The 18596-nt window shown below is 41.2% G+C and overlaps 1 protein-coding gene across 5 annotated transcripts in view; it reads right to left on the reverse strand.

Annotated features, from left to right (window-relative positions):
* ypel1 (yippee-like 1) overlaps positions 1-18596 on the reverse strand; it is a 47336-nt gene that overhangs the window by 26834 nt on the left and 1906 nt on the right. For 3 of the 5 annotated variants that reach the window (XM_059983210.1, XM_059983209.1, XM_059983211.1), the window contains exon 2: positions 996-1281. In XM_059983210.1, the coding sequence (XP_059839193.1) occupies positions 996-1112 (117 nt within the window). In that variant the 5' untranslated portion in view covers positions 1113-1281. Of the gene's footprint in view, positions 1-680; positions 962-995; positions 1282-18596 lie in introns of those variants that run through there. The other 2 variants (XM_059983212.1, XM_059983208.1) reach the window with 2 other exon arrangements.

The raw sequence follows: 18596 nt of genomic DNA on the forward strand, positions 1-18596 counted from the left end.
TACAAGAGCAAGAAAATCTTATTACAATTGTACAATAATAGGGTCCTCCTTCAATTTTGATCTCCTTATCTATAAAAGGAATGTACTCGCCATAAAGTGTAGTGAAGATTCACCAGAATGGTTCCAAGAATGGCAGATTTGTCATACGAGAAATTGAGCAGACTGGGGCTGTATTCTCTAGAGTTTAGAAGAATGAGAGAAGATCCCATTGAAATACATAAAATTATACTTTTTAAAAAAAGTAAAAGCTTTTCAGGTTAGATACAGGGATAACATTCCTTCTAGCTAAGTTTATAGGAATAGTATGCGCAGTTCAGAATAAGGGACAGAGCTTTTGGGGTCAGAGGAGATGAAATCTGTGAAACTTAGAATTCTCTGTCCTAGACAACTGTGAAAGCTCGGTTGCCTTGTTCATTCAAAACAGAGATTCAAAGTTTTCTGAATACTAATATGGCGATAGCGCTTTAGACAGATGACAAAATGTAATCTTAATGGCAGAGTAGGCTTGAAGGGCCTAGTCCTCCTTGAAGGGCCTAGTCCTCCTTGAATTTATGTTATTAGGTATAGGGTTGTGCCTGTGCTAAATCTAGCCATCCAGTTTATGCAATAAATCCTGTACTCACTTTCAGACATATTTTAGATCACACCAGCTTTCACTTAAAAATATTCTCTTAACTCACCTTTGGCTTGTTCAGTTGAAGTCTGTAGAAACTTATTCTCCTGTCAATAAAACGGTTTCTTCTTATCCATTCCATCAAAAGTCATAATTTAAGAACCCAGATGATTTTCCAGTTCCTACTGAATGTGCTTAAATATTCCATAGAAGCTCGCTAGACTGCATTCAGATCAGCCTGCATGGCGTGGTGATCAGAATAGAAGCTCAGCCCATGACAAGCATAACATTTTGATGCTGATCTACAGCAAACCGCTCAGAGTAGAAAACAGAATTAAACAACTGTTCACCATTCAAACCTTCCCCTATTGCTTCTGCTTACCTTGGAAATTAACTCATCATGATTTGCAAGATGAGCTCGACAGTGAATGCAGCTGTATGTCCGGTGGCAATTTGGCAAATAAGCCTGGAAGGTTTTTGATTTTGTCATTTTCACCATTTCCAAAGGGTGTTCTTCACTGCTGAGCTCAGGGCTGGCAGTCGAAGAGTTACAGGCCTGGTGCACTCTTTGACAGAAGAAACACTGGAAAATGCAAGCAAAAGCCGTCGTTGAACTGGAGTGTGTGTGGCCTTCTCCACACAGACACCACAAGGGAAACTGTCAGAACCTACAATGGGGAATCAAAAATGTCACATTAGTAAAAGGCAAGTAGTATACAGAAAAGCAATCACTGAATAAAAATAGAATTATACTGCTAAATAACAGGTGATACAGGGTGATATAATTTAATCAAGTAAGGATATTAATTGGCATAGAACCGAATTATATAGATGTAATTAAGAAAGACCAGGTGCCAAGGTCTGGGATGTTTCTGATTGCGTCCACGATATCCTGCAGTGGGAGGGAGGAGAGCCAGAGGTTGTTGTACATATTGGTATCAATGACATAGGTAGGGAAAGGGAACAGATCCTGAAAACAGACTACAGGGAGTTAGGAAGGAAGTTGAGAAGCAAGACCGCAAAGGTAGTAATCTCGGGATTACTGCCTGTGTCACGTGACAATGAGTATAGCAATAGGATGAGGTGGAGGATAAATGCGTGGCTGAGGGATTGGAGCAGGGGGCAGGGATTCAGATTTCTGGATCACTGGGACCTCTTCTGGGGCAGGTGTGATCTGTACAAAAAGGACAGGTTGCACTTGAATCCCAGGGGGACCAATATCCTGGCAGGCAGGTTTGCTAAGGGTACTGGGGAGAGTTTAAACTAGAATTGTTGGGGGGTGGAAACCAAACTGAAGAGACTGGGGAAGAAGCAGTTGGCTCACAAATAAAGAAAGCTTGGAGACAGTGTGTGAGGGAGGATAGGCAGGTGATAAAGAATGGATGCTCTCAGACCGATGGTTTAAGATGTATCTATTTTAACGCAAGGTGTATTCTGAACAAAGTGGATGAGCTTAGAGTGTAGATCAGTACTTGGAGCTATGATGTAGTGGCCATTAGAGAGACTTGGATGGCTCAGGGACAGGAACGGTTACTTCAAGTGCTGGGTTTTACATGTTTCAGAAAGGACAGGGAGGGAGGCAAAAGAGGTGGGGGCATGGCACAGCTGATCAGAGATAGTGTCACGGCTGCAGAAAAGGTGGACGTCATGAAGGAATTGTCTATGGAGTCTCTGTGGGTGGAGGTTAGGAGCAGGAAGGGGTCAACAACACTACTGGGTGTTTTTTTATAGTCTGTCCAATAATAACAGGGATATCGAGGAGCAGATAGGGAAACAGATCCTGGAAAGGTGTAACAATAACAGGGTTGTCGTGGTGGGAGATTGTAATTTCCCAAATATTGATTGGAATCTCCCTACAGCAAGGGGTTTAGATGGGGTGGAGTTTGTTAGGCGTGTTCAGGAAGGTTTCTTGACACAATATGTAGATAAGCCTATAAGGGAAGCTGTATTTGATCTGGTATTGGGAAATGAACCTGGTCAGGTGTCAGATCTCTCAGTGGGAGAGCATTTTGGAGATAGTGATCATAACACTATCTCCTTTACAATAGCATTGGAGGGAGAAAGGAACAGACAAGTTAGAAAAGTGTTCAATTGGAGTAAGAGGAATTATGAAGCTATTAGGCAGGAAATTGGAAGCTTCAACTGGGAACAGAATTTCTCAAAGAAAGGTACGGAAGAAATGTGGCAAACGTTCAGGGGATATTTGTGTGGAGTTCTGCACAGGTATATTCTAATGAGACAGAGAAGTTATGGTAGAGTACAGGAACCATGGTGTACAAAAGGATATAGTAAATCTAGTTAAGAAGAAAAGCTTACTCAAGTTTCAGAGAGCTAAGTAATGTTAGAGATCTAGATTATAAGGCTAGCAGGAAGGAGCTCAAGGAGGAAATTAGGAGAGCCAGAAGGAGCCATGTAAAGGCCTTGCCAGGCAGGATTAAGGAAAACACTACAAGTATGTGAAGAGCAAGAGGATAAGACGTGAAAGAATATGACCTATCAACTGTGACAGTGTGTATGGAACCGGAAGAAATAGCAGAGCTACTTAATGAATACTTTACTTCAGTATTCACTATGGAAAAGGACCTTGGTGATTGTAGTGGTGACTTGCAGCAGACTGAAATGCTTGAGCATGTAGATATTGAGAAAGAGGATGTGCTAGAGCTTTTGGAAAGCATCAAGTTGGATAAGTCGCCGGGATGGGATGAGATGTACCCCAGGCTACTGTGGGAGGCGAAGGAGGAGATTATTGAACCGCCAGTGATGATCATCAATGGATACGGGAGAGGTTCCGGACGTTGTTCTCTTATTCAATAAAGGGAATAGAGATAGCCCAGGAAATTACAGACCAGTGAGTCTTACTTCAGTGATTGGCAAGTTGATGGAGAAGATCCTGAGAGGCAGGAATTATGAACATTTGGAGAGGTATAATATGATTAGGAGTAGTCAGCATGGCTTTGTCAAGGACAGGTTGTGCCTTACGAGCTTGATTTAATTTTTTGAGTATGTGACTAAATAAATTGATGAAGGAAGAGCAGTAGATGTAGTGTATATGGATTTCAGCAAGGCATTTGATAAGGTACCCCATGCAAGGCTTACTGAGAAAGTAAGGAGGCATGGGATCAAAGGGGACATTGCTTTGTGGATCCAGAACTGGCTTGCCCACAGAAGGCAAAGAGTGGTTGTATACTTTTCATATTCTGCATGGAGGTCAGTGACCAGCGGAGTACCTCAGATCTGTTCTGGGAACTTAACTCTCCGTAATTTTTATAAATGACCTGGATGAGGAAGTGGAGGTAAGTTTGTTGATGACACAAAGGTTGAGGGTGTTGTGGATAGTGTGGAGGGCTGTCAGAGGTTACAGCAGAACATTGATAGGATGTAAAACTGGGCTGAGAAGTGGCAGATAGAGTTCAACACAGGTAAGTATGAAGTGGTTCATTTTGGTAGGTCAAATATGATGGCAGAATATAGTATTAATGGTAAGACTCTTGGCAGTGTGGAGGATCAGAGGGAACTTGTGGTCCGAGTCCATAGGACACTCAAAGCAGCTGCGCAGATTGACTCTGTGGTTAAGAAGGAACACTGTATGTTGGCCTTGATCAATCGTGGAATTGAATTTAGGAGCCAAGAGGTAATGTTGCAGCTATATAGGACCTGGTCAGACCCCACTTGGAGTACTGTGCTCAGTTCTGGTCGCCTCACTACAGGAAGGACTTGGAAACCATAGAAAGGGTGCAGAGGAGATTTACAAGGATATTGCCTGGATTGGGGAGCATGCCTTATGAGAATAGGTTGACTGAACTCGGCCTTCTCTCCTTGGAATGAAGGAGGATGAGAGTTGACATGGAGTTGTAGAAGATGATGAGAGGCATTGATTGTGTGGATAGTCAGAGGCTTTTTCCCAGGGCTGAAATGGTTGCCACAAGCGAACACAGGTTTAAGGTGCTAGGGAGTAGGTACAAAGGAGATGTCAGGGTTAAGTTTTTTTGCTCAGAGTGTGGTTAATGCATGGAATGGGCTGCCTGCAACAGTTGTTGAGGCAGATACGATAGGGTGTTTCAAGAGACTTTTGGATAGGTACATGGAGCTTAGAAAAATAGGGTTATGGGTAACCCTAATAATTTCTAAGGTAGGGACATGTTCGGCACAACTTTATGGGCCAAAGGGCCTGTATTGTGCTGTAGGTTTTTTGTTTCCAATCAAATGGCAGCTTATGTATTTTGATTCTTCAATAATTTAAGCACAAATTTTTTAAAAATGCTGTAAAATACACAATATCCTAAAGTGTGATTACTTTGTAATTCATATTCTCCCAGTTTGAGAAAAGGCATCAAGAATTGTACAGCTCTAAATAACTGTCCTTCTCTAGATCAGAATAGGTAATTTCTGTAGGTCATCCATCTAGGATACTGGCTTAGACTCCTCTCCGCATTAATGCGGCCCAACTGGCTGGCCATGAACTACAACCCTGCACTTCACAACTTTACATTCTTATTCTCCAAGTGCCCCATTTTAAAATATTGACTGCAGGACCACTTCAACTTATTCCTGTGGTAATCCTGGTTCCCCCAAAGAGATATTTCCTTTAGCCTACGTCTTCCTTCTCCACAATTTAAATTCAACTTATTTTCCCTCTTCCGTTTCTTCAACCTGAAACTTTTAACTATTTCTTTCAATAGATATAGCCTGATTTGCCAAATTATTTCCAAGATTTATTTCATAATTACATCATTTGTAATTTTTTTGAATTCTATCAAAAAATATTTGAAATTCTAAAAAAATGCACAAGAATGGAAAACAGACCTAACAGGTTTAAAGAGATGGAATTAATATGAAGACGGCAAAATCCACATCAACATTATCTGGGGTTCTCTGCTACACTTCAAAACTTTCTCATGCTAAACTTCAAAACAAATTTGCAAATGTCCACAGAATTAATCACAGCTCTGACATCTCGCCATCTTTCAAGTGCTTTTACGAAGTACTTTTAATTCAGGCTCTAAACACTGAATGGTGATGAATTAGCCTCAGCTCCTTTCACTCATTTGCTGTTTGTGGAATCTTGCCTTGGTAAAACTTGCTTTATTATTTACCCACACAAGTCATAACACTTCAAAAGCAAGTCATTGGTTGCAAAGTACTTGGGGTACCCTGAGGTGCAATAAATTATTATACAATTGTAAGTGCTTTCTTCCTCATCCTTCCCAGTATTTCAATCTTTTCGGCTATCTGCCAAAACCCATTCCTTTCATAGGAATGTAGAACTTTGTATGATACCATACAGCACAATGTTGCTGCCAACCCTTTACTGAAAGAACTAAATTTGACCATTATATTTAATCTTCCCCAATGTTATTCATTAAATCTCCTATTTTAGAACTCATTAATTTGTTTCTCAGTTTGAGTACTTTATCCCAACATTTTCATGACCCATGACCAAACTATTATGGTGAATCAGTTCTGTACAATAGATTTTAGTCATTCTTACTATGGGGCAAAGATCCATTCCATTGCCTCTCCAGCAACTACAATCCCCACAAGTTTCTTTAAGCAGTCACACCCTTTAGCTAAATACTGTCAGTTCCTTCGAAATGATATTTTCAAATCATTCCTTCCAAATGATAGCTCATACTTCTACGCAATTGACCAAACATATTAGGTCCTCTCTTAAGTTTCCAACTCCTCTTATTGTTTGCCAAACACCCCATTTTCCATCAACTAAAAATTTCCAATGTTATGCTTATTGTGCTAAGCCATTTATACACAAAGAATTAAACTACACAATGCAACAACCAATTCCTACTTTGTTTTGGTACTTTGCCCAAATCACAGAGCTATTCTCCAACACATGTTTGTAGCAATACTGTAGAAAATACCTTTTGAAATCTAGCTAGAGTTTATATATTCTCTTATCTATCCAAAAAGTCTAATAGATTTTTGAAATCACAACACATTTAGCCCACGAGTCCTCTCTGATACAGGTGAAAGAAGCATGTCAAACAGAAAAGGAAGTTTAAGGCTAGGAATAAACAGAGATAAAATGGCCAGTCAAGAAAGTTATAACCCCAACTCCTCTCAAAAACACTATTACAAAACAAAAGTGCACTTCCCATTCAGGAAAGTGAAGAACAAGTCATTTTGAAATAAAATTAAACTCAAGTAAATCAAAAAGATGCTTTGTATTTGGGCACATTAGATTCAGACATATCACAATGGTGCTATGGTAGTGTAGCTGTTGGCGCAATGCTATTACAGCTCGGGGCAGAATTCAATATCCTCTGTACATCCTCCCCATGGATTGCGTGGGTTACTCAGTGTGCTCTGGTTTCTTCCTGCAGTCTAACGACATACCAGTTAGTAGGATTTTACTTACAAGTCAGATCCAATTCTAACACTGCATTTTTTTAAATATATAATCTATCTTTTATCTGCCGCCTGGATTCTAAGGTTGCACTCCTGGAGCTTGTTAAACAATTAGATAGTAGAGTAGGAAATTTAAAATAACTTGTGGTAAATGTAAAAAGGAAATTGTAAAGAAAAAAAGTCAGGAGCTATAATTCATCATTCCCAGTGACATCTTGATTCCATCAATTTAAAAAGTAAAGCAAAGCACAATATTCTTTTGAAAATAATCAAAGAAAATTCTGCATTAATAATCTAACCCACTTCTGAGCCATACAGTGTCAGCTATTTGTAATTCTCTACGTGAAACAATGATGACTAATTTTGTTTTGTACTAACTAGGTACCAAGAACATGGTTACAGAAGAGAAAATCTGCAGATACTGGAAATCCAAGCAACACGCACAAAATGCTGGAGGAACTCAACAGGCTAGACAGCAACTATAGAAAAGGGTACAGTCAACGTTTTGGGCCAAGACCATATGGTTTATTTATCAAATCACATAGAAACACTGAGTTCAGAGTCCAAGATACAAGATTATTTAAAGAAATACCGGAGACCTCAATCTCACTAAAGAACTTCTCACCTACTTAACTAAAATAGTACATGATGCCACAAAATTGATTATAGGAGAATGTGACCATAAAACATTATGCTACTGTAACCAAGTAAAAAGCTAGTGGTAGTGGTTGGGGCGGGTATTAAACAGAAAGGGGAAAAGTGAAATGCATTGACAGTACTCTAATACACTTCTCCAAGCCCTTCCCATGAAAAGTTAACCCACCAAACTGCACAGTTAGAATACAACCGAGACACAAGTCATCACTCTGCAACCCGTTCCAGAGTGCAAATTGCTATTTTTACTAAGCTCTTTTACAGCAAAATCTATATCAAATCATGATGTATTTTATCACACTTATTCTGTACCGATAGTCATCTTTTTAAAGTCTTGATTCCTTTACAGAAAGGAAAGAGCATGGTATTGTTCTCATGCTCTATGCAATAGCCATTGATACTTAAGGAAAGGCCAAATAAACTATGAGGGAATAGAAAGATATGCTGATAGGGCTGAATGGTATAGCATGAGCCTTGTATGCAGTACAAAACAAATGGGCCAACTATCACCAAAGTTAAAACACAAAAATATAACTGCAGATGCTATGGATCAAAGAATACGTACACAACACTGGAAGAACTCAGCAGGTCAGGCAGCATCCATGAGAAAAGAGTAGCCAACGTTTCGGGCCGAGACCCTTCATCAGGAATGGGGGGGGGGGGGGGGGAGGAGAAGAGAGGGCCGAAGCCCAGTAATAGAGATAGGGGAGGGGGTAGGGCTTAGAGGCGCCAGGTGGAAAACCAATTAGAAGAAAGATGGAGGGGGAGGGGATAAGCATGAAAGAACTGTAGAGATAAAGAAGCAGAAAGTTGAAAGGGGAGAGAGGCATAGAGGGACCTGGGATAGGGGAAGGGGAGGGGGAGGGAATTACCGGAAATCGGAGAATTCAATGTTCATACCACCAGGCTAGAGGCTACCCAGATGGTAAATGAGGGGTTGCTCGTCCAACCTGAGTTTGGCCTCATCATGGAGGCCATATATGGACATAGCTAGATGGGAATGAGAGGCAGAGTTGAAGTGGGTGACAACCGGGAGGTCCTGTCTGTTGTAGTCTATGGAGGTCACTAAAGAAGTTACTGAGAGTTAGAACAAGCTCCGCCAACAGGAGGAGTGTGGTGGTGCTGGGGAACTGGTGGGGTGTATTATCCAAAAAGTAGCGGAGGGCTTTGAGGCCTTCTTGATGGGGGATGGAGGTGTTTAAGGATTCAACATCCATGGTAAAAATGAAGCGTTCAGAGCCGGGGAATATGAAGTTATTGAAGAGGTGAAGAGCATGGGATGCATCCTGGATGTAGGTGGGGAGAGACTGAACTATGGGGGATAAAATGGAGTCCAGCTCGGCAGACACAAGTTCGGTGGGGCAGGAGCAGGCTGAAACTATGGGTCTGCCAGGACAGTCAGGCTTGTGGATTTTGGGGAGGAGGTAAAACTGAGCTGTGCAGGGTGTGGGAATTATGAGTTTTTTGGCTGAGGGAGGAAGGTGTCTGGAGTTGGAGGGTGGAGATGGTGCGGGAGACAGTGGATTGATGTTTTTTGGTGGGGTCCTGTGGCAGGGGCAAGTACGAGGAGGTGTCGGAGAGCTGCCGTTTGGCCTCAGTGAGGTAGAGGTCCATCCGCCAGACTACTATGGCACCACCTTTGTCTGCAGGTTTGATGGTGAGGTTGGGGTTAGTGCGGAGAGAGTGGAGGGCAGTGCGTTCAGAGGGAGTGAGGTTATTATAGGAGAGAGGGGTGGTGAAGTTGAGACGGCTGATGTCTCGGCGACAGTTAGAGATGAAAAGGTCAAGAGCAGGTAGAAGGCCCGATGGGGGTGTCCAGGAGGAGGAGGAGCGTAGAAGACGGGAGAATGGGTCATCACTGGGGGGAGAGGGGAATCCTTATTGAAGTAGTAGGCTTGGAGACGTAGGTGGCGGAAGAAGAGTTCAGCATCATGGCGGGCAGGGAACACACTGAGGTGGGGGCAGAGAGGGACAAAAGTGAGGCTCTTACTGAGGATAGAGTGTTCTGCCTCAGATAGGGGAAGGTCAGGGGGGATGGTGAAGACATGGCAAGGGTTGGGACTGGGGTTAAGAGAGGGTTAGGTGTGGGAAGTCTCAGAAGGAGCAGGGGCGTTGGGATGTTCAGGGAGAGCGGGATGAGGGATCGGAGGGACGAAGGGAAGGCTGGGAGTCACAACGAGAATAGGAGGTAGCAGGGGAATAGGACGGGAGGCAGGACCCTGTGGCAGCATTGACGGTCCCAGCCATAGGATCCCAGTCTGAGCCAGACCCGGAGCTGTGGCCTCCGGAGCTTATAGCCTGCAGGGCATCAAATCTGTAGTCAGAGCCTGGAGAGAGAGAGTTCATGGCCCACCGGGGGCTGGAGCCCATGTCTGTGGTCTAAGTCCGGAGCGGAAGAGTTCATGGTCCGCCGGGGGCTGGTGCCCATGTCCAGGGGGTGCCGTGGTGCCAGTTGGGGTCAGAGACTGAGGTGGATGATTCTTCAACGTGCTGAAGGTCTGAGAAGTAGGAGTCTGGGCTGGAGGCAGTCGTCCTCATGGGATGCAAGCGAGCAAGTTTGTAATCCTTCTTGGACGTGAGGAAGGAGAAGAAACGGCAGTTGGAGGTGTGAATCCAGCAGAGAATGAAGTGGAGTAGTGGACCATGGCAGATGGTGAAAAGCGTAGCTCAGAGTGGTGGCAGAGACAGTGATAGGAACTGCAGGTACCTCCGCATGGCGGCAAGCGTGGCTCGGAGAATCAGACAAGAGAAGCCGAGGGAGCATCGGTTAACAAAATGGTGGTACCTGGGATCGTCGCTGGGCCTGAACTGGGAAGCCTGGAACTGAAGCTGGAATCCCTTCGGTATGAGATGGCAGCGGAGACATGTTCCCAAAAACGAGACATGGCTATGGTACTGTGTCTGGGTCAGGATGTGGTCAAAGAGACGGAGAGATGCGGAGAAAACAGAGGGTGGGCAGTGAGCGAGGGTCTCACTGAACTCCCGTCGAGGAGAAGATTTGAACTTCTTCAGGGTAGGCATACCTCAAAGAGATTTTGCAGCAGAATAATGAATCAAAACACAAAAATACAACTGCAGATGCTGTGGCTCAAAGAATACGTACACTACACTGGAAGAATTCAGCAGGTCAGGCAGCATCCGTGAGAAAAGAGTAGCTAACATTTCGGGCCGAGACTTTATCACTAAAGTTAACCATTTCACTGATGCCCTTCAATGAAAAGACTTGCTTAAATCTGATCTGAAATCCCACCCTAAATGTTGGGGATACAAACGTGACAAGACTAGTTTACACTCAATATTGAAGCATCATGATTTAGTATTTGCCTTCCCAGTTTACAATATCCAGACACTTATTTCTCCCATTATACCAAAGTCAAATAACCTCCTGAACTTATTCAAAAACCAAGAGCCACTGAAGGAAAATTTTAAAAAAACAAGAATCTTCTCAGATTCTCAGGTGATCAATTTTTCTGCTCACCAAAGAAGCCCAAGTTGGAAAGCAATCATTCAACATGTAACTTGACAAGATTCTGCATGTGAGCATTTAATTCAGTGAACAACTTGCCCATTTCACTTCATATATCTAATGAATTAGAGTATCATACATCTCCCCAGTACAGTGACAACAACTGGAGAACTTAAATAATCTCACAATTTGATTACATATTTCATGAATGTAGCTATTCAAATTACAGTAATCTGTTACTGGAATACCTTCTCAACATATCTAATTTTATTGAAACCTTTTGATTTTTACCTAGGGCACCTGAATATAGTAGGTTGCCTAAGTAATTCAAGATGGCACCAAGTTGTAACCTCTGTTCAGGTTTTAGTTGTTTTTAGTGTTTTACTGGGCTTGTGGGGATGGTTTTGGGAACAGAAAGGGGAGTTAGTTGTCAGGTTAGTGTTTAGGGACAGGGATGTGGGAGAATTAGAGGACAGGCTGGAGCCAAAGAGTGCGAATAAAGGATGGACTTTCTGGTTGTCGGCCAGTGACTAGTGGTGTTCCATAGGGTCTGTGTTGGGACCGATTTTTTTTACGTTACATGTTAATGATTTGGAAAATGTAACTTATGGCTTCGATGCAGAGTTTGCAGACAATACAAAAATAGGTGGAGGGGCAGGTAGCTGAGGAAGTAGAGAAGCTACAGAAGGACTGAGGCAGATTAGGAGAATGAGCAAAGAAGTGGCAGATGGAATACATTATCGCGAAGTGCATGAACATGCACCTTGGTAGAAAACATGAGAAAGTTGACTGTTCTCTAAATGGAAAGAAAATATAAAAAACTGAGGCGCAAAGAGACTTGAGAGTTCTTGTGCAGGATTCCTAAAGGTCAATTTGCAGGTAGAGTCTGTAATAAGGAAGGCAAATTTGATGAGCATTCATTTCAGAAGATTAGAATATAAAAGAATGTAATGCTGAGACTTTATAAAGCAAAGGTAAGACCTCACTTGGAGCATTGTGAGCAGTTTTGGGCCCCTTAAGTTAGAAAGGATGTGTTGAAACTGGGGAGGATTCAAAAGAGATTCATAAAAATGATTCCAGGTTTGAACAACATCACATGAAGAGCATTTGATGTTTCTGGGCCTGCATTCGCCGGAATTCAGAAGAATGAGGGGTGATCTTATTGAAATCTATTGAATGGTGAAAGGCCTTGACAGAGTGGTTGTGGAGAGGATGTTTCCTTTGGTGGGAGAGTCTAAGACCAGAGGACACAGCCTCAGAATAGAGGGGCATCTTTTTAGTATAGAGGTGAGGAGAAATTTCTTTAGCCAGAGAGTGGGCAATCTATGGAATTCATTGCTACAGGCAGCTGTGGAGGCCAAGTCTATAAGTATATTTAAAGCAGAGGTTGATAGATTCTTGATTGGTCAAGACATGAAGGGATATAGGGAGAAGCCAGGAGATTGGCTGAGAGGAAAAATGGATCAACTATCATAAAATAGAACAGACTCAATGGGCCAAATGGCCCAATTCTGTTCCTTTGTCTTAAGTCCCCATTCCACCATGGTCAGCAATTTGATGGTGGGTTCCAGAGTCCAAGTCCTGTGAGACTGGAAGAAGAGGTCCAATGTTCCCCTGGCTTGCAAATTGGTGAGTCCTGAGAATGCGACCTGGTGTTTGATCAGCGGTGCTGGGGTAATTGAAGGCCCAATGTCTGAATCTGAATCTGCTGGAGGCTAGAGACTGGAGAAGATGGACTGTCTTGGGGTTAGGGGAAGGAATTTACATGAGTGCAAGGAAGGAAAGGGGCTTGTTTGGTTGTTGTGGTTTTGTAGCATGTTGTGTTCTGTATTGTTCTTCCAAGCATTGTACACATGTAAACCGGTGCCTGAATGTGTGATAACACGTGCCGGCTGCCCCCAACACATGTTGTTCTTAACACAAAAGACCCATTTCACTGTATGCTTCAATGTAAACATGATAAATAAATAGGAATCTTGAACAGATTAACCCAGTATCAAGCTGAACCAAACCCTGTAGTTCACATGTAATTTTAAACAGCAAAGTTCTCTACTCTACACATTAACTCAGTTTCTCTTTCTCCACAAGTTCTGTTTTTATCTGTTGAGCACTATAGCAAGTTTTGTTTTTAATTCATTTTTCCAGCACATGCATTTATGTACTTCTCGGCAAGTCAAGAAATATTTGCGATACATGCAAATACCTTGGGTAAAAGAAACCTATCCATTTTGAGAGTAACCCGAAAGAATCTTCCACATTGACTTTGTCTTCCAGTGATAAAAGCAATTAAAGTTAGCTCCCAAATGCAAAGCCAGTTACTGCAAACCCTGTGACCAATCAATCCTTTAGCCAGTTACTTTCATACAACAACCCAACAGGTTGGAGTTTTAAAAAAAACCACACACACACGTTTTAAAGTCAATCATCATAACTTAGTGGCCCTGGCATACTACTGAAACAAAAACACAGTATATGGAAAGATCCTAGGGAAGCAAACAATATAGAAGAGTTTCCTTACCATTCCTCCTCAACCACCACCCCCCCCCCCAATGCTAATAAGTTAACATCACAATTGGGTAAAGGTAGACAAGATGTAAAGAAAGCAAGGGGTTCAAAGGAATGTCCGCATTCAATGATCTACAATCAGGCAAGTTACATACATGAATATACACACAACTCGAACTTTATACCATCCCCAATTAATTAGAATTGATTCCAGTTAGCTCGGACACATTGGAACCTGTACATTTTGGCGCAATTAAATGGGTGCCTTAATTAACCAAAGTCAAAGTCTCATGGAAATAGTTAAGGTACAAGACAAACTAAATAATTATGTATTTAATTTAAATACACAAATTAGAACACTACCAATAGTACTACAGAACTATTAAAATGTGTATGTTCCTAATAGTTATCAATGAGAAATTTATCCAGTGTAAGCAATAAATAAAACCAGCACAGATAGTTAGTGCAGATAATGGACTACCTTCATACAATTGCATCCTCCAAATTCTCATTTTCATTGTAATGTTCAAGATGTTTGCCTATATCTTCAAATTATCCATAGTTCCTACTAGAAGTAGTAAAATAGGTTCATTTTCACTTCCAGCTGTTTCTGGTATCTCCAAGCCTGAATACTTGAAACGGCAATGAGCAAAACAGTTCGGAACTGTCTTACTGCTCATCTCTTCTCAACTACCAGCAACAAAAATCACTTAAAACATCACAACTAACCCCCTTCAAAAACTGCTCCCTCTAAGCATGGCATAGCATGTAAAGGCAACACCACTGCATGCAATTCATGCTTGTTACAAACAGTAACAGTCTCCTTTCCCTATCAAGTGTCATTATATCCCAAAAAAGGAATCCCATCAATTTTCTCGATTATACTTTTTTTTAAAGAAAGTCGTCCCAATTAAGCAGCTAGCACGATTAACTGATGACCCAATTAATCAGAATCCACTGCATCGCCAACATTTGCTAAATTGGTACCCTGGATACAAAATAATAAATCTAAGGAACTGAAATTTGCAATGGAGGAGAAACTATAAACAAAATACTTCTTTAACAGCCCCTGTATTTGGTTTGTTTCAACACCTAGTGAGAAGAGCAAATGAAAACTCTCAAGGTCCACAAAAATAGTCAAAACTCAGTATACAGCTGTTCCAAAATACAGTACAACTGGCAATCTTAAGAAATGCAAAATAGAACAATGAAATAAGTATTGTCTCTTCTTCTGGCTATCCATCCCATAGGGTGATGGTTCCTTTCAGTCAGTTAGTGGGGTGATACTCCACTCCTCAGAAAGGAACAGCATGTGCATGAATGGATTTTCGGTGAGTAGGGGGTTGCACAGGTCCAGACCCATCCTCTCGACATCCTCTCCCAGATCCAGCAACACGGTAGGGTCCAAGCTGGCTGGGGGAAGTACTGTTGCAGTGAATGGCCAGACCAAGCTTCGATGCAAGGGATGCCCTTTCCGCGCTTCACAGCACGTGTTTGCTAGATGGCCATTGACACGCAAGAGGGTTCATCTGCCCTCTGATAGGTCTTGGTTTTCATCCTACCACCCTCTAGCCACCCTCCTCACCAGGCAAGGGGGGGTGGGGGGAGCTGATTTAGTTGCCCACCACCCAACCATGCAACAGGTAGTACTGGGTGACATGGGACCAGAAGCACTCAGACGAGTGACCTGACTCAATAAATATTGTACTCCATACCAGACCCACGTTACATGATACTGAATGCTTGTTACCATCACCAGGCAACTAAGCAACCAAGCAACCAAGCACGATGTTCCTCTGATAGGATCGGCAAGTGGCTTAGTCTTCATCAGAATTTATCTTTCAGTTACATGGATTGCTAAAATATTTGCATTTAGTTATTCCATCCAAAAGCCAATAAAGTTTATCATTGCAATTTATTGAGATACAATAAATTCACACAAGACAGAATAAGACATATTCAAATTCCAACCTGAATTCAACAACATGAATCTTCCAAATATAAAGATCAATTCTAGATCTGGGTCATTCTTCCCTTTGGCAAAGTATCAAAAACCATGGCAGATTTTGTTTTTAAATGAAATTAAAGTCTGTTACAGCTTTACAGTTGGATTTATCGGGTTGTTTGCACCTTCCTATTCTTGAGAAATATTCCCATTAATTAACATGCCACAGTTGGCAAGTACTAGTTAAGCAATAATACCATTAGACCATCTAATGTCAACTGGGACAGGGGCTGGTGTCCCACCACTATCCTGATTTCTGAAGCTAGATATCTAGATTTAGTTTAGAGTCTGAGTCATATGTGATGTACAAACAGATGCTGGCCATTCAATCCTCTAGTCTTTCATCCATACAAATAGGATGACTTTTACTCCAAAAATCAATTTGTTTCATATCTCATTTTCTTTCTTCCCTTGATAATTACCAGAACAATCACCTTTAGGGCAGTGAATTCTGTATATCCACCAACCTGTATGAAAATACTTCCCAATCAATTTCGCTTCAAATGATTTGACACCTAGTGAGGAGAGCAAATGAAAACTCTCAAGGTCCACAAAAATAGTCAAAACTCAGTATACCGCTGTTCCAAAATACAGTACAACTGGCAATCTTAAGAAATGCAAAATAGAACAATGAAATAAGTATTGTCTCTTCTTCTGGCTATCCATCCCATAGGGTGATGGTTCCTTTCAGTCAGTTAGTGGGGTGATACTCCACTCCTCAGAAAGGAACAGCATGTGCATGAATGGATTTTCGGCGAGTAGGGGGTTGCACAGGTCCAGACCAATCCTCTCGACTGAACTATGTTTGATATTTCTGTGCTACAACTGATTGCAGACAAGCTTCTGTACTAAGTCAACCCAATTCTATTTTATTAACATCATCCACAATATGCTTGCAATTGTCTATTACCATTTGACTATTTCATTCTTGGAACTCTGAAAGATCCATAATTATACTGTCCTTAACTTAACACACTAAATCTGAATCAACAATGCCCCCAGGCTTTCAGCAAATTTTTCATCTGTGTTTCAACAATTTTCCAAGGCTCACCCATCTTCACATGGTGTCCAATAGTAGCAGCCAAGAACTCAGGTGACTCATTTCTAAATCTGAAATTCCCTATTCCACAAAATAGCCTTAAACAAAAACCTTTCAATTGCCTCTGACAATCTGACTTAGCCTCTTTTTTTAAAAAAAAGAGAAAATATGTAACACTTCTGTTAATCTTCCATTGGGACATGGTTTGTTACTTAAAATTCAGTTAATTTTAACCAACAATGATAATCATACACTTGCTTTATTCTCAAACCATCTCCCCCCTCACCCCCCCCCCGCTGTTTTGTGAGATATTTTCACTTTTCAACCCAAATACCCACAAGTATTAAAACAAGAGATCTGGCAAAGCAACTAGCACAATAAAAAATACCCTTCTCTATCATATTATCCCAAGCAAAATTTTTAAAAAGCTCAAAATATATATTATCCTTAAAATCACCAGAAGAAATAGATTTTAAGAAATTATCGCAACTCCCACAGATTCTGCTGGGAGTACAATCTGCTACTTAGTTTCTAACTAGAAAAAGATACTTGAATTATATGCAGTGAAAGATGTTTATGGCAGAAAAAGTTCATCCTAAACACTTGTTCATACTGACTGGAGCTCAAATTAGTTTTGGGTCATCTACTGCTTGGCAACTTAAATGTATAAATCATTGTCAAATAAACAATGGTGCTGTGCAGTGATTCAGGAATAGCTTAAAATAGATAATAAATTGCTAACCTTTAATAGCAATTTATAGATACTGTCAATTACAAGGTTTTAAGGTAATAGTTTGTGGAATATTAAGTTTTGCAATTTTCACTTTTTAATTATGGCAGGTCATGTAACCAAGTAATTAAAAGGTAGATAATTTGTCATCCTAAAGTGAGGATTATTTATTGCCCATCTTTTAATTAAAATTAAAACTTAACATTCCTATCACGTTATCATGAAGCACCACAGTAAGTACCTCTTGAACCAAGGTTAAAAAATGTTACTCTTAACATTTGGCTTGGCTTTCCAATAATTCAATTTTAGGAAGAATTCTCCTGAATCAGCTTTTTTCAGACCCTCATCATGATTCTACTATCAATAAATACAAAACAGACTGTAAACAGAGGATTCTTTAATAAACTTAAAATTCTAGACACTACAGTGAAATAGTCACTTAAGTAAATGCAATTCAGATAGAGATTTCTTTAGTCTCCCTGAAACTTGGGTCTTCCAGTGTAAGGAGCTGTCCACAAATCTCTGCACATTCCAAGGTCTACCACTAGTGCTGAGGGGCACAACAAAGTTGGGTGCAGGTCTAACAAAAAGGTCCTATAAAGGAAGTACCTTAATTTAAGGCCCTCGTCATTGCACACTGCAGCCTGTAAAAATTACTTGGACGTTTTACACAGGAATGTGTGAGAAAGAAAACTTGATATCATCCTATTTGCTATCAATATTTAACTTGTCCTTTTAATGGAAGCATATGGATTATTATTTGTAAGTTTTATAAGTAAAGTATATGTGGGGAGGGGGAAAAATTTGCAGCTTTATATCCAGAATATAAACTGAGAGCCAGATGGCAGAGATGACAACTTCTGTCAAAACAATTAGTTTGGCTCCCTAGGCACATCCCCAATTAAGATTCAACTGCCTGCCTTGAATAAATAACTTCCAAGTGTTCCTCCAACCACAAAATGCTTGCATGATACGACGCAAACAGAAGATTGAAGCTGGCTAGTAATGACTCTTACGCGGCCTCCTCCAAATCCCAATTATCCAACCGGGAAGCCAATGACGTCACAGCCGTATGATCGACGGTGAAGAACGCAGACACATTCGCTCTACCAAGAAACAGCAAAGCATTTATGGAGTCTTTTGCGGAACTTGGACTAAAAGGTGTCGAAATGTTTTGTCGCTAAGTATTTTGAACTCGCTTAAGCAGCATTTAAATGTAAT

This window comes from Hypanus sabinus, chromosome 10 (assembly GCF_030144855.1).
Source record: "Hypanus sabinus isolate sHypSab1 chromosome 10, sHypSab1.hap1, whole genome shotgun sequence".
NCBI classification, from domain to species: Eukaryota; Metazoa; Chordata; class Chondrichthyes; order Myliobatiformes; family Dasyatidae; genus Hypanus; species Hypanus sabinus.